Source organism: Alexandromys fortis, unplaced genomic scaffold (genome assembly GCF_014885135.2).
Source record: "Alexandromys fortis isolate MF-2015 unplaced genomic scaffold, M_Fortis_MF-2015_v1.1 scaffold_414, whole genome shotgun sequence".
In the NCBI taxonomy this organism is placed as follows: Eukaryota; Metazoa; Chordata; class Mammalia; order Rodentia; family Cricetidae; genus Alexandromys; species Alexandromys fortis.
In genome coordinates, this window is record NW_026068287.1 from 28,742 (window position 1) to 40,127 (window position 11,386).

Below are 11,386 nucleotides of genomic sequence, written 5' to 3' on the forward strand. Positions count from 1 at the left end.
AAATAAATAAATAAATAAATAAATAAATAAAAGAAAAAAAATGCCTGGCATGGTGGGATGTGCTTGCCATCCCAGTGCTGGGGATGTGGAAACAGGGGGACCCCCGAGCTTGCTGGTTAGCTTAGCCTAATTGACAAACCGTAGGCCAATGAGAGAGTGTATCTCAAAGGAGTTGAACGGCATTCTTAGAGATGACACTCAAGGTTGTCACATGCACACACACACATATAAACAACCAAAAATAGAAAAGGGCTTGGTGGTGCCAGTGCATGTCTTTAATCCCAGCACTCAGGAAGCAGAGGCATGCAGATCTCTAAGAGTTCAAAGCCTGCCTGGTTCACAGAGTGAGCTCCAGGACTGCCGGGGTTGTTTCACAGAGAAACCCTGTCTGAAAAAAAAGAAAATCCCATGGATGGTGGTGCATGTCTTTAAACCCAGCACTTGGGAAGCAGAGGTAGGGAGGTCTCTGTGAGTTCGAGGTCAGCCTGGTTCACAGTGTGAGTTCCAGGACTGCCTGGGTTGTTTTACAGAGAAACCCTGTCTCAAAAAAAAAAAAAAAAATCACATGGATGATGGTGCATGCCTTTAATCCCAGCATTTAGGCAGCAGAGGCACACAGATCTCTGTGAATTCTCGGCCAGCCTGGTTCACAGCGTGAGTTCCAGGACTGCCAGGGTTGTTTCACAGAGAAACCCTGACTCAAAAAAAAAAGAAAAAAGAAAAAATAAAAAAAAAGAAAGAAAAAAAGAAAAGCACCCAGAACCTGAGAACAGAGGCAGGCAAATCTCTGTGAATTCCAGGCCAGTCATCCCTCTTGAAAAAAAAAAAAAAGAAAAAGAAAGAAAAAGACCCAAAGTACAGAAATAAACCTTTGGAATTCTAGCTGATGCCATTCATTAACTGGTTTAACTTTCTTCCCAGTTGTGTTTTTTTTTCTCCCTTTTTTGAAGATTTAAAAATATTTTAATTACATGGATGTATGTGTCTGCGCCTGGGATTGGGCATGTCAGTGCAGTCCCTCAGAGGCCAAAGGTATTGCACCCTGTGGAACTGGAATTTCAGGTAATTGGAAGGCACCTAACGTGAGGGGTCCTAATCACTGAGCCATCTCCCCAGTGCTCTTTTACTTACTTACAATGTGCACTAACAAAACTGTCTCAGAAGGCTGCAGTATTAGCAAGCAGGCGTGTGACTACACTTTGCAAATTATAAAATTCTAAAGCTATAATATTCAACTTGAAGGGAATTTTTTTTAAACCACCAAAATTTTAATTTACACATTAACGAATGTTTAAAGTTATCTGAGTAAACTCGGGCAAGTTTAGCTTGGGGTGGTGGGGCACATCTTTAGCCCTAGCCCTCAGCAGGCAGAGGCAGATGAATCTCTCTCTGTGAGTTCGAGGCCAGCCTGGTTTATAGAGGGAGTTCCAGGACAGCCAGGGCTACACAGAGAAACCCTGTCGTGTAAACAAACAAACAAAAACACGGAAAGCATACAAACAAACAACCTGGGTAAGTTTGTAATTTGTCTAGTTGTGGAAAAACGACAAAAGGCAAAAAGATGGCTTCTTACTCTTTTCTTGCCTTTATCTTTGCAGCACGTGCCGATTGTGTCTTGTGGCTTTTTTCTGAGAGCTGACTATCTGATTTTGAAGCACCAGTAACTGCTGTGTTTGAGGACTTTTTCATTTTCCCTACAAAGAAGTAATCTGAACACACATACATTAAGCTATTAAAGTCATAATCCTCACATTATTACACTTGGACTAGACTTAAATGTCACATGATTGTTGTGTTAATTTTAGAATCCCTTTAAAAAGAAAGCATCGTGCGTCTAGTGTCGCTTACAGTTTATGTTCTTTTATTAAACTGTCGTGTGGTTGTGGGAAAGACAGTGAATCTATGCATACCCTCCTAACTGGCCCCCTCTCTCCTAGCTTTTGCCTCCTATTCACCCTACAGTGGAAGCGAATGTTTCTTCTTGTGCCGCAGGGTCTCCTATAGCTGAGGCTGGCCTCAGTCTCATTACGCATAGAGGAGAGCCTTAAACTGATCCTCCTGTCCCAACGCCCCACGTGCTGGCCTTTGCAGCGGCTCACCACCACACCTGACTCTGGAAGCTAACCCTTTGGAGCAGTAATTCAGGGATATTCATTCTCACAAATTCCTTAGTGGCAGGAGGTACTTTGCTGACTATGGAAACCGGGCAGAGGGTTTTCACACATTTTCTGTCGAGTTTTTGGTCCAGTTTTGATGAGCCATCTCCCCAGTCGTCTTTTAGTTGCTTACTTGTGAGACTTTGCGCAAATTACTTAATCCCCCCGCCCCCCCGTGGCTCAGTGCCCCTTTGGTGATGTGAGCAGGCACGTATAAAATTATTTGAAGCTTTCTGTATTTTTTTTTTTTTACTCTTTTGAAGGATTACGTTCCAGTTTGGATGAAGCTCTCAAAATCTTAGTTATATCTTCAAAATACCCTTTAAAAATGAAATTGCAGTACGCTGTGTCTTTTTTATGCATAAAACAAAACCTTAATAACCTCTGTACTTTTGTAGTAATGAGCACAAGTGATATTTTTAGTCGGCTGCAGTGATTGTAGGTGGTGTGAAGATATCTCCGCTTTCTATTGGTGACACTCACAGGTACTGCTCATACTGGAGGCTTGTTGCCTCCACTGTACGTGGAAGAAATGCTGAAGTTCAGGCAGAGTTTAGTGGAGGTGAAACTGTCAGCCCCCTCTTTCCCTGGTTCCTGTACCCCGAGCACTAAGAGTTCCCGCTGTGATTTCTCACCGTGCTTCGCACTTCTAAGATATTACCTTACTGACGCAGAGCCTTCGGGGTCTAGTCAGTATTTGCCCTTTGGGATCGGAGATGGGGTGGCTGGCAACATACAATTCTGTTGAGAAGGAAAAAAGCTGCCCTTAACATTAGGGGGTTGCTCTGGCACTCGGTCGACCCTTAGCGTTTTTCCCACCCTGAAGCTTGCTAACACTTCCAAGTCCTGCTTTAAAAAATACTTAACCACATATCACCAAGTCAAAACTCAAATATTACGACAAACTTAACACTTTCTTACTGGAATGCTCCAGTTTGCCGCAGGTGGGCGTTTTTGTTGTTGTTTTGTGGGGTTTTTTTTCTGCGAAAGAAAAAAAAACCCTAATTTCTTCAAGGACAGGTGGTTTCTAGCACTATCTTTGGATAAGAGGACAGCGACCTTCCATTGAACAAACCTCCAAATCTTCAGGATGCCCATGTGGCCTCCATCTTCTGTCAAATTAGAACAGAAAGGCAGAACGAAATACGAACTACACCGTCTTTCTGGTTCGGGCTAGCGTTTGCCGAGACTAGCGCAGAGATTTAAAAGGCAGACTATCTGGAATTGGAGCCTAGCTTTAGATTTTCCGCAGCGCAGCCTTGGACACTCGACACGGCCTTGGACACAGCGCCTATCGACTTGCGTGGGAGGAATAAAATTACGTCCTTGTTTTTCTTGCAAATAGTTAAATACCATCACTTACCGTCTACAGATATTAAATGGGACAAATATTTGATTATCAGATTTACACTTTAGTACTTTTCTTTTTAAAAAGGTCAATTTTTCGCGATTAAATGACGTAGGTCATTTACTTTAACCTAAAAATTTAAGGAACATTCAGTATACGGTACATTTTTCAAGGGGAAAAACCTTATGTGAGGTAACTCGAAGCCCCACCGTCGATCTGCCGCTTCTCCCTAAGAGGCTGGTGCAGCCTTCCCGGGTCCGTCGGGCGCCACCGCCTGGCTACTTCAGTTCACAGGGCTGCCATACGGCACAGCCTAGTGCTCAATGGTGGAGGTGGAGGCGAAAGTAGGTTCGCGGCCCGGCAGAGTGCCAAGGAGCCGTCCTCTTACCACAGCTCGTCGCCTACACGGAGCTCCAGCCTTAAGCCGCCTAGCAACAGCCCTCAGGGACGAAAAACCGCCAAGAAGGCGGGGCTTGCTTTCGTCTCGCTCCCGCGCGCGGGCGACGTCGGTTGCTAAGCAACGTGACGCACTGTCTAGCGGTGTTTGATTGGCGCTTTTGAACGGGAGGCGGGGAGCAACGGCATCTCGTGCGCCCCAGCCTGCTCGCGGTCAAGGGAATCAGGATCTAACCCGGCCACCGTAGTCGCTTTTCCGTAGTGGGCGGGACCAAGAGAGGGGTGACCCTGCCGGAGCCGCGGCTGCCAGCGACATGTTCAAGGTGAGAGAGTGGAACCGGGTCACGGTTGTCATCTCCCCCTCTCCGACGCCGGGAGCCCTTCCCACGCTCCCGTGGGGCCTTGTTTTGTGGATCAGACTCGGTTCCCCCCGAGGCTTTGCCCACCTCCGGGCTGGCTATGTCCTGGCCCGGCGATTCATTCACTGTTTGGTACCAGCACCTGTGAGGCTGAGGCTTGGAACCCTAGATGGGTGGGGTTGGCCTTGGGCTAGTTCTTTCGAGTGAAAAGCCGCTATACTACCCACTTTCCCGGCTAATGCCCTTTTGGGTTCGTGGGTAGGATGAGGCCAGGTCCCGGCGCTGCAGCCTTTATGGCTTTGGTTGCTTGGCAGGATCGGGTTTCAGAACCTGGCGTGTGGGTGGGGGGGAGGGTCAGCCTCCGATGACGTCGGGAGGCTGAGGAAGGAAAGGCTATGTGGGGGAAGCTGTCGCTTACGCTCTAGTGAGCATCATTGTGGAGAAGTCGACTCTTTCCCCTTCCTTACAGGTGTTTTTTTAAAACACCTGCCCACCACAAGGTAGGCATTTACAGTGACGACTTTCAAAAACCTGTATTTTAGCATTAAGTTAATCTTTTGTAAAGTCACCTATATTTTGTCATAAAAATTATCACAGGCAGCGCACCCTTTAATCCCAGCACTCAGGAGGCGGAGGTAGGTGAGTTCGAGGCCAATCTGGTTTACATAACGATTTCCAGGACAACCAGGCCTACAAAAAGAGACCCTTTCTAAAACAAAACAAAACAAAACACACATAAGCAGCCTAAAATCTAAAAATCGGCCCTCCAAGAAACGTAATATTCACAGAATAGTGCCAATACAACCTCAAAATTGTGCTCCCCATTTAAAAGTTTCTTGCAGCTGTAGTGTTTGGGGCGCATTAATAAGGGCTGCAAAATCAGATCATGGTCTCTGCCTTCCAGTGCTGTGGTATTGCCAGTGCCTAGCTATGTGATAGTGGGCATGTCACGTAACTCCTCCATGACTGTTTTTTTTCTATTGGTTGAAGTTAGGGTAATAAACATCTAATTGTTAACTACTGAGGAGAATTAACTCCCTAAACCCAGAGGAAGGATGGACACTGAATGCATTGATTTGTTGGCTCACTATCATCAAAGACGTGGTTCCTGGGTTTACTATGGCATTGTCGATTTTCCTTATGGTTGCAAGCTGACTGCCAATAACAATACTTTGTCATTCACTAGGGGAAGAGGAGAGGATAAAACTTCCACGCTTGGATTATGTTTTTCCTTCAGGTCTGATTGGACCAACATGGGTCAGGTATCTGTCCCTAGCCCCATAACAGTTACCAGGGGAATGTTGGGCTCTGGTTAGTTGAAGTTAACCAGGATCACTTTGCTTAAACACGTGGGAAAGGAATGGTTTCCTGACCACAGTGCGGTTCTTCAGGGAGGAAGAGGTGTAGTGGAAAGTGGAGCCACAACTAGCAGTGCCCACGTCCGGTATATTCATGAGTCTGTGAACGTGTTCATTGACTTGGGGTCTTTGAAACTCTTTCGTGATCGTCATACATGTAAGTTGATTAATGGAAATGAAAGATTGACACAGATGGATGACTCAGATAAGTTTTTTTTTACAGGAGTGAGAAAGAGGGAAGGCAAAGAATGTTGTGATTGTAGAACAGTGGTTCTCAGCTGACTGGTACCACCCCCTTTGGGTATGTTTTGGAAATTCCAGGGGTTGTTCTTTGTGTCTTTAGTTGTGTTGAACATTTGTTTTAGTTTTAATTTTTTTATCTTATGTGTATTAATGTTTTGCCTGCATGTATGTCTGTGTACCACACACGTGCCTGGTGCTCACAGAGGCCAGAAGAGGGCACGTGATCCCCTGGAACTGGAGTTACAGATGGTTGTCAGAGGTCATATGGGTGCTGGGGATGGAACCTGGGTCCACTTCTCTCAGTGTTGTGCCCCGTCTGGTCCAGACCCATGCAGGCCCTGTGCATGCTGCAATAGTTTCTGTGAATCCATCTGTGTCTGTTATGCTGTGTTTAGAAAGCCTTGTTTCTTTGGTGTCCTTCATCCCCCTTTGGCTTTTATAATCTTTCCTCCTCTTCCACAGGGTTCCCTGACCCTGAGGGGAGGGATTTGATGGAGACATCCCATTTAGGACTGAGTGTTCAAGGTCTGTCACTCTCTGAATATTGTCCATTTATGGGTCTCTGTGTTTGTTCCCATCTGTTGCAGGAGGAAGCTTCTCTGGTGATGGTTGAGGAAGGCACTGATCTATGAGTACAGCAAACTATTAGGAGTCATTTTATCATTACATTCTTTAGCAGAACAGTAGTGTTTAGTTTTCCCCTATGTCCCTGGGCCTAGCAAGTCTCAGGCTCTTGGGTACATGTGCAGTGTCAGGCATGGGTTCATTTTTATGATATGGGGCCTTAGTTCCAATCAAATAGTGATTGGTTACTTCCACAATTTTTGGCACTTTTGCACCAACGTATGTTTCAGGCAGATCACCATTGTAGATCACAGGGTTTGTAGCTGGGTTGGTGTTTACCATTCTCTCCTGGTAGTATACAGAGTACCTCCAGTACTATATTATGCATAAAAATAAGTATATGCTATATATAAATAAAATCGTGTATGTCAGTGAATGAAAAAATTTTATTGTGTTACCAGGTAATAGCAGTTGAGAGCCACAGTCCATCAAACTTTAATGTGCGTGTGACTCTTGTTAAAATCTAGAGTGGGATGGCCCTTCAGATGCTCCTGTTTATTTTAGCATCTCAGGGTCATTGATACTGCTGGTCATCACACTTTGAATAGTTAAGAATTTATTTAGTAAGATCCTTAGTGCGTGTTCCCTGTGCTTTTGAAGTTGATGATTTCATGAATAGGATAAGATTTGGAAGAGGCACTGACCAGAGAACCAAAAAAAGGGGGGTTGCAAAGGCTCTGCTGAGAGGTTTGCTACTATAAGTCTCTACATAGAAGGGACAGAATAAATGGTAGGGACTGGTCTGGCTTTGGGAATTGCCAGCTTGGAAGGTACTAGGCTTGATAGTATCGGTGTTGTACTATAGTATAAGGAAGTTCAATGTGTGTAGCTTGTTATGGGTAATGTTTAAACTCTGATCATTGTTTCCTTTTTATTTTATTTTAGTTTTTGGAGTTAAAAAAGTTCATTTTTTATTGATTTTTATTGAGCTTTACATTTTTTCTCTGCTCCCCTCCCTGCCTTTCCCCTCCCCCCTTCAATCCTCCCACAAGGTCCCTATGCTCCCAATATACTCAGGAGATCTTGTAGATTAGATTTTTTTCCTGCTTATTACACAAGTTTTTTTTTTTTTTCTTTTTTTGGTTTTTCGAGACAGGGTTTCTCTGTAGCTTTTGGAGCCTGTCCTGAAACTAGCTCTTGTAGACCAGGCTAGCTTCGAACTCACAGAGATTCACCTGCCTCTGCCTTCCAAGTGCTGGGATTAAAGGTGTGTGCCACCACCGCCAGGCTTACACAAGTTTCTTACTTTTCTATGTCTATTTGACAGAATCAGATAGCTGTTTTTACAGGGTTAAAAAGATGGAACAATTACAGATGAAATGTATTTTCTTTGCTTTATTGGTGTAATTTTATAGTGATATTTGCCCCTGCCCCCAAAGAAAATAAAATGGTTTTCTGTGAGGAAAAGATGTTAACATCTTTTTTTTTTGAGAAAAGGAAAAAAAAAGTTTCTGCCTCCACCCAGCCTCCCATTTCCCTCCCCCTCCTCCCAACCTTCTCCCCCTCCCCCCACTCCTCTCCCCCTCCCTCTCCAGTCCAAAGAGCAGTCAGGGTTCCCTGCCCTGTGGAAAGTCCAAGGTCCTCCCCCCTCCATCCACGTCTAGGAAGGTGAACATACAAACTGGCTAGGCTCCCACCAAGCCGGAACATGAAGTAGGATCAAAACCCCGTGCCATTGTCCTTGGCTTCTCATCAGCCCTCATTGTTCGCCATATTCAGAGAGTCCGGTTTTATCCCATGCTTTTTCAGTCACAGTCCAGCTGGCCTTGGTGAGCTCCCAATAGATCAGCCCCACTGTCTCAGTGGGTGGGTGCACCCCTCGTGGTCCTGACATCCTTGTTCGGTTAACATCTTTTTTTTAGCCTCATTTTTTTTGTTTTCTTTTAAGACTATTATGGTCTTTATAGTAGATACAGACGAACTAGGAAATATTAGCTACTTTGGCACAAAACTGCAGAATTGAAAGCTTCTCATAAATAGTTCTGTTTGCAAAACCAGAAAGTACCTTTTTTCCTCTTTTCCTTCCTTTTTTTTGGTTTAGGCAGGTCTCAAATAGTCCAGGGCGGCTTCAGACTTTCTGCATAGCCATGACTAACTATCCTTGAATGCTTAAATTATTTTAGACTTATTTATATTATTTTATGTGTATGAGTATTCTACCTGCGTGTAACTACCTGCACCATGTGCATGATTGATTAGTGCTCGTGGCAGTTGGAAGAGGGTATTGAATCCCCTGGAACTGGAATCATGGGCAGCTCTGAACCACCATGTGGTGCTAGACACTGAACCTAGGTCATCTACAAGGGCAGCAAGAGCTCTTAACCACTGAGCCCTCTCTCCAGCTTTTGGCCTTGAACTGTTTTGAGTTTCCTGCCTTCACCTCCCAAATGGTAGGATTATAGTCAGGTGTCACTCACTATGCCTAGAAGGTATTTTTTCTTTTGGGGGTTCATAGTGTAAACTTTTCCTTTTTTTTTTTTTTTTTTTAGTTTTTATCGAGACAGGTTTTCTCTATAGCTTTTGGAGCCTGTCCTGTAACTAGCTCTTTTAGACCAGGTTGGCCTCAAACTCAGAGATCTTCCTGCCTCTGTCTCCTGAGTGCTGGGATTAAAGGCATGTGCCACCACCGCCTGGCAAAACTTTTCCTATTTCTTTCTTCTCTCGTTTCCTCCCTTTCTGTTCTGTTCTGTTCTGTTCTGTTCTGTTCTGTTCTGTTCGATTCTTTCTGTTGGGAGTCTTACTCTTTAGCCCAGACTATCCTGGAATTCATTGTCTTATAGTTCCAGGCTGACCTGTAACTGATGCGGTTCATAGTGTGAACTTTGCCTATTTCTTTCCCCTTCCTTCCTCCCCTGGCCTGGAATTCACTGTGTAACCCAGGCTGGTCTGTAACTGGTCCTTCTCAGACTCCAAGTGCCACCACACCTTTGAAGTATTGGCTTTGTTGGTGTTAATGGTGTATATCTGGGCCTCCAGTACTAGAGAACATGTTGCCCGAAGATCCTGCCTGGCCTATACTGTGAACTTGAGCTTTATAGTCCCCAGTGCTGTGAGTTAGACTGAGGTGATTGTGGTCTGTATGTGTACATCCAAATAGTGTCTGTCAAAACAGACATCTTGAGAACATGGATTTAATTACCCTCTCAATATATTTAATTCCTAAAGCTCTATCACTGATTAATGTATTTATAAGATAATTATTATCCTTCATTTGGAAGGATCTTCATACTCTGGTATATGCTTTAGAATGTCTTCAGGAGTCAGCTAGTTTTATTCCTTTCTGTGTTGTAAACAAATCAGTACTCACCTCAGAACTTCAAGACATAGAGATAATGCTAAAGAATCACCGTTAATAGCCCCACTCCTAGGCAACCATGGGGTGCATCTTTCCGTGCTCGTTCCTTAGTATACCTATATATGCCCTTGGCGTGACCTTTTAAAACCACCCATGGAATTATACTACAGTCTACCTCCACTACTTTTTAAGACAAATATCATTTTACCATAGGCTTTTGTTCTTTTTTTAAGGATTTATTTATAATTTCCTGTGTTAGAGTGTTTGCTTGGATGTGTGTATGTACACCATGTGGAAACCCGAAGAGGGCATCCAGTCCCCTGGAACTGGAGTTACAGACAATTGTGAGCTGTTCTGGAAATCAAACCTGGGTCCTGTGGAAGAGCAACCAGTGCTCTTAACCACTGAGCCATCTCTCCAGCTCTGCTTTTTTGTCATTTTAAATAGATGGAAAATGAATTTCTTATAGGCTTACTTTTTTTTTTTTTTTTTTTGGTTTTTCGAGACAGGTTTTCTCTGTGGCTTTGGAGCCTGTCCTGGAACTAGCTCTGTAGACCAGGCTGGTCTCGAACTCACAGAGATCCGCCTGGCTCTGCCTCCCGAGTGCTGGGATTAAAGGCATGCGCCACCATCGCCCGGCTAGGCTTACATTTTGATTCAGAAGCATTTAGAAATGGAAGCTATGATTACATATAAAAAGTAAGTTTCATTTTTTTATATGCTGTATAAATGGTGGCGATAAATTCTGGCTGTATGATTTATCAACATCGCTTAGAAAATACGTATTTTTTTCTGAGAAAAATTTTATTGGCCTTTTGGATAAAATTTATTTGCCAGGAAGGATGATCCCATAATACTTCTGCTGGAACCAGCGCATGGCTTCCTCTTTGCTGATTCTGTGTTTGGCCTTGGGTCATATTTGATGCCCAGGTCAATGTGTTCTTGAATCCCAAAGCCAAAGTTCCCAGTATCTGAGAAGTTGTTTTTCCACAACTCATCCTCCCGCAGCTTCAGGCCTTTCTCCAGAATTTCTTCTGCCTTGGCTCCACTGACAGTGCAGTGAACAGCAATCTTTTCATTTCTCCTGTTGCCGAAGGACCTCACTGTGTAGCTTGCTTTGGAAAAGACAGATGTCTGACTTGTGAGCTGCTCCAACACCTTGGCTGCCTGGGTCAGTCTGTCCCCGCTCTCCCCAACACAGATATTGAGGCAGAGCTTGTGGATGCGAAGTTCCCGCATGGGGTTCTCCTTTTCACCTTGATCTTGCTGAATGGATGGCGGGCGGGCGAGCCCTGTATCTGCGGGTCGCACAGCCCTCCCTGTCTCAGTGCCATCAGCATCATGGGCTCTGACCTCCTCCACGCACCGGCAAGAGCGCCCTCATGGGCCCCGCCGGCCTCGGATGGAGGTGGATGAAAGGGAGGCAAAGCAAACTCTCGAAAATATATATTTTTTAAAAAATTTTATAACCAATACTGAAATATTTCCTTTCAAAAGTCCAGATGGTACAGATAGCAACCACATGTCTATTGTCTACCTCCCTTTCACCCCCTACCCAGAGCGAGTCTCTGTTGTGTTGGATGTGTGCCCATCATAGAAAAGCTGGG

At 44.5% G+C, this 11,386-nt stretch overlaps 2 protein-coding genes and 1 pseudogene across 15 annotated transcripts in view; 1 reads left to right on the plus strand and 2 right to left on the minus strand.

Annotated features, from left to right (window-relative positions):
• The window catches only part of CUNHXorf58 (chromosome unknown CXorf58 homolog), a 30,375-nt gene extending 26,365 nt beyond the window's left edge, over window positions 1-4,010 (minus strand). For 2 of the 10 annotated variants that reach the window (XM_050132264.1, XM_050132269.1), the window contains exons 1-2: window positions 3,893-4,003; window positions 2,818-2,897 (exon numbers count right to left, since the gene is read on the minus strand). Coding sequence is in view for 4 of the 10 variants with exons in the window: in XM_050132273.1 (XP_049988230.1) it covers window positions 1,574-1,725 (152 nt within the window). In the remaining 6 variants the exon portion in view is untranslated. The other 8 variants (XM_050132267.1, XM_050132266.1, XM_050132270.1 and 5 more) reach the window with 6 other exon arrangements.
• Window positions 4,011-4,119: 109 nt separating this feature from the next.
• The window catches only part of Apoo (apolipoprotein O), a 50,642-nt gene continuing 43,375 nt past the window's right edge, over window positions 4,120-11,386 (plus strand). The window contains exons 1-2 of one of the 5 annotated variants that reach the window (XM_050132258.1): window positions 5,841-5,918; window positions 6,323-6,385. Coding sequence is in view for 2 of the 5 variants with exons in the window: in XM_050132256.1 (XP_049988213.1) it covers window positions 4,215-4,223 (9 nt within the window). In the remaining 3 variants the exon portion in view is untranslated. Of the gene's footprint in view, window positions 4,224-4,709; window positions 4,760-5,497; window positions 5,522-5,840; window positions 5,919-6,322; window positions 6,386-11,386 lie in introns of those variants that run through there. The other 4 variants (XM_050132256.1, XM_050132260.1, XM_050132257.1 and 1 more) reach the window with 4 other exon arrangements.
• LOC126494834 (60S ribosomal protein L11-like) lies at window positions 10,463-11,096 on the minus strand (annotated as a pseudogene).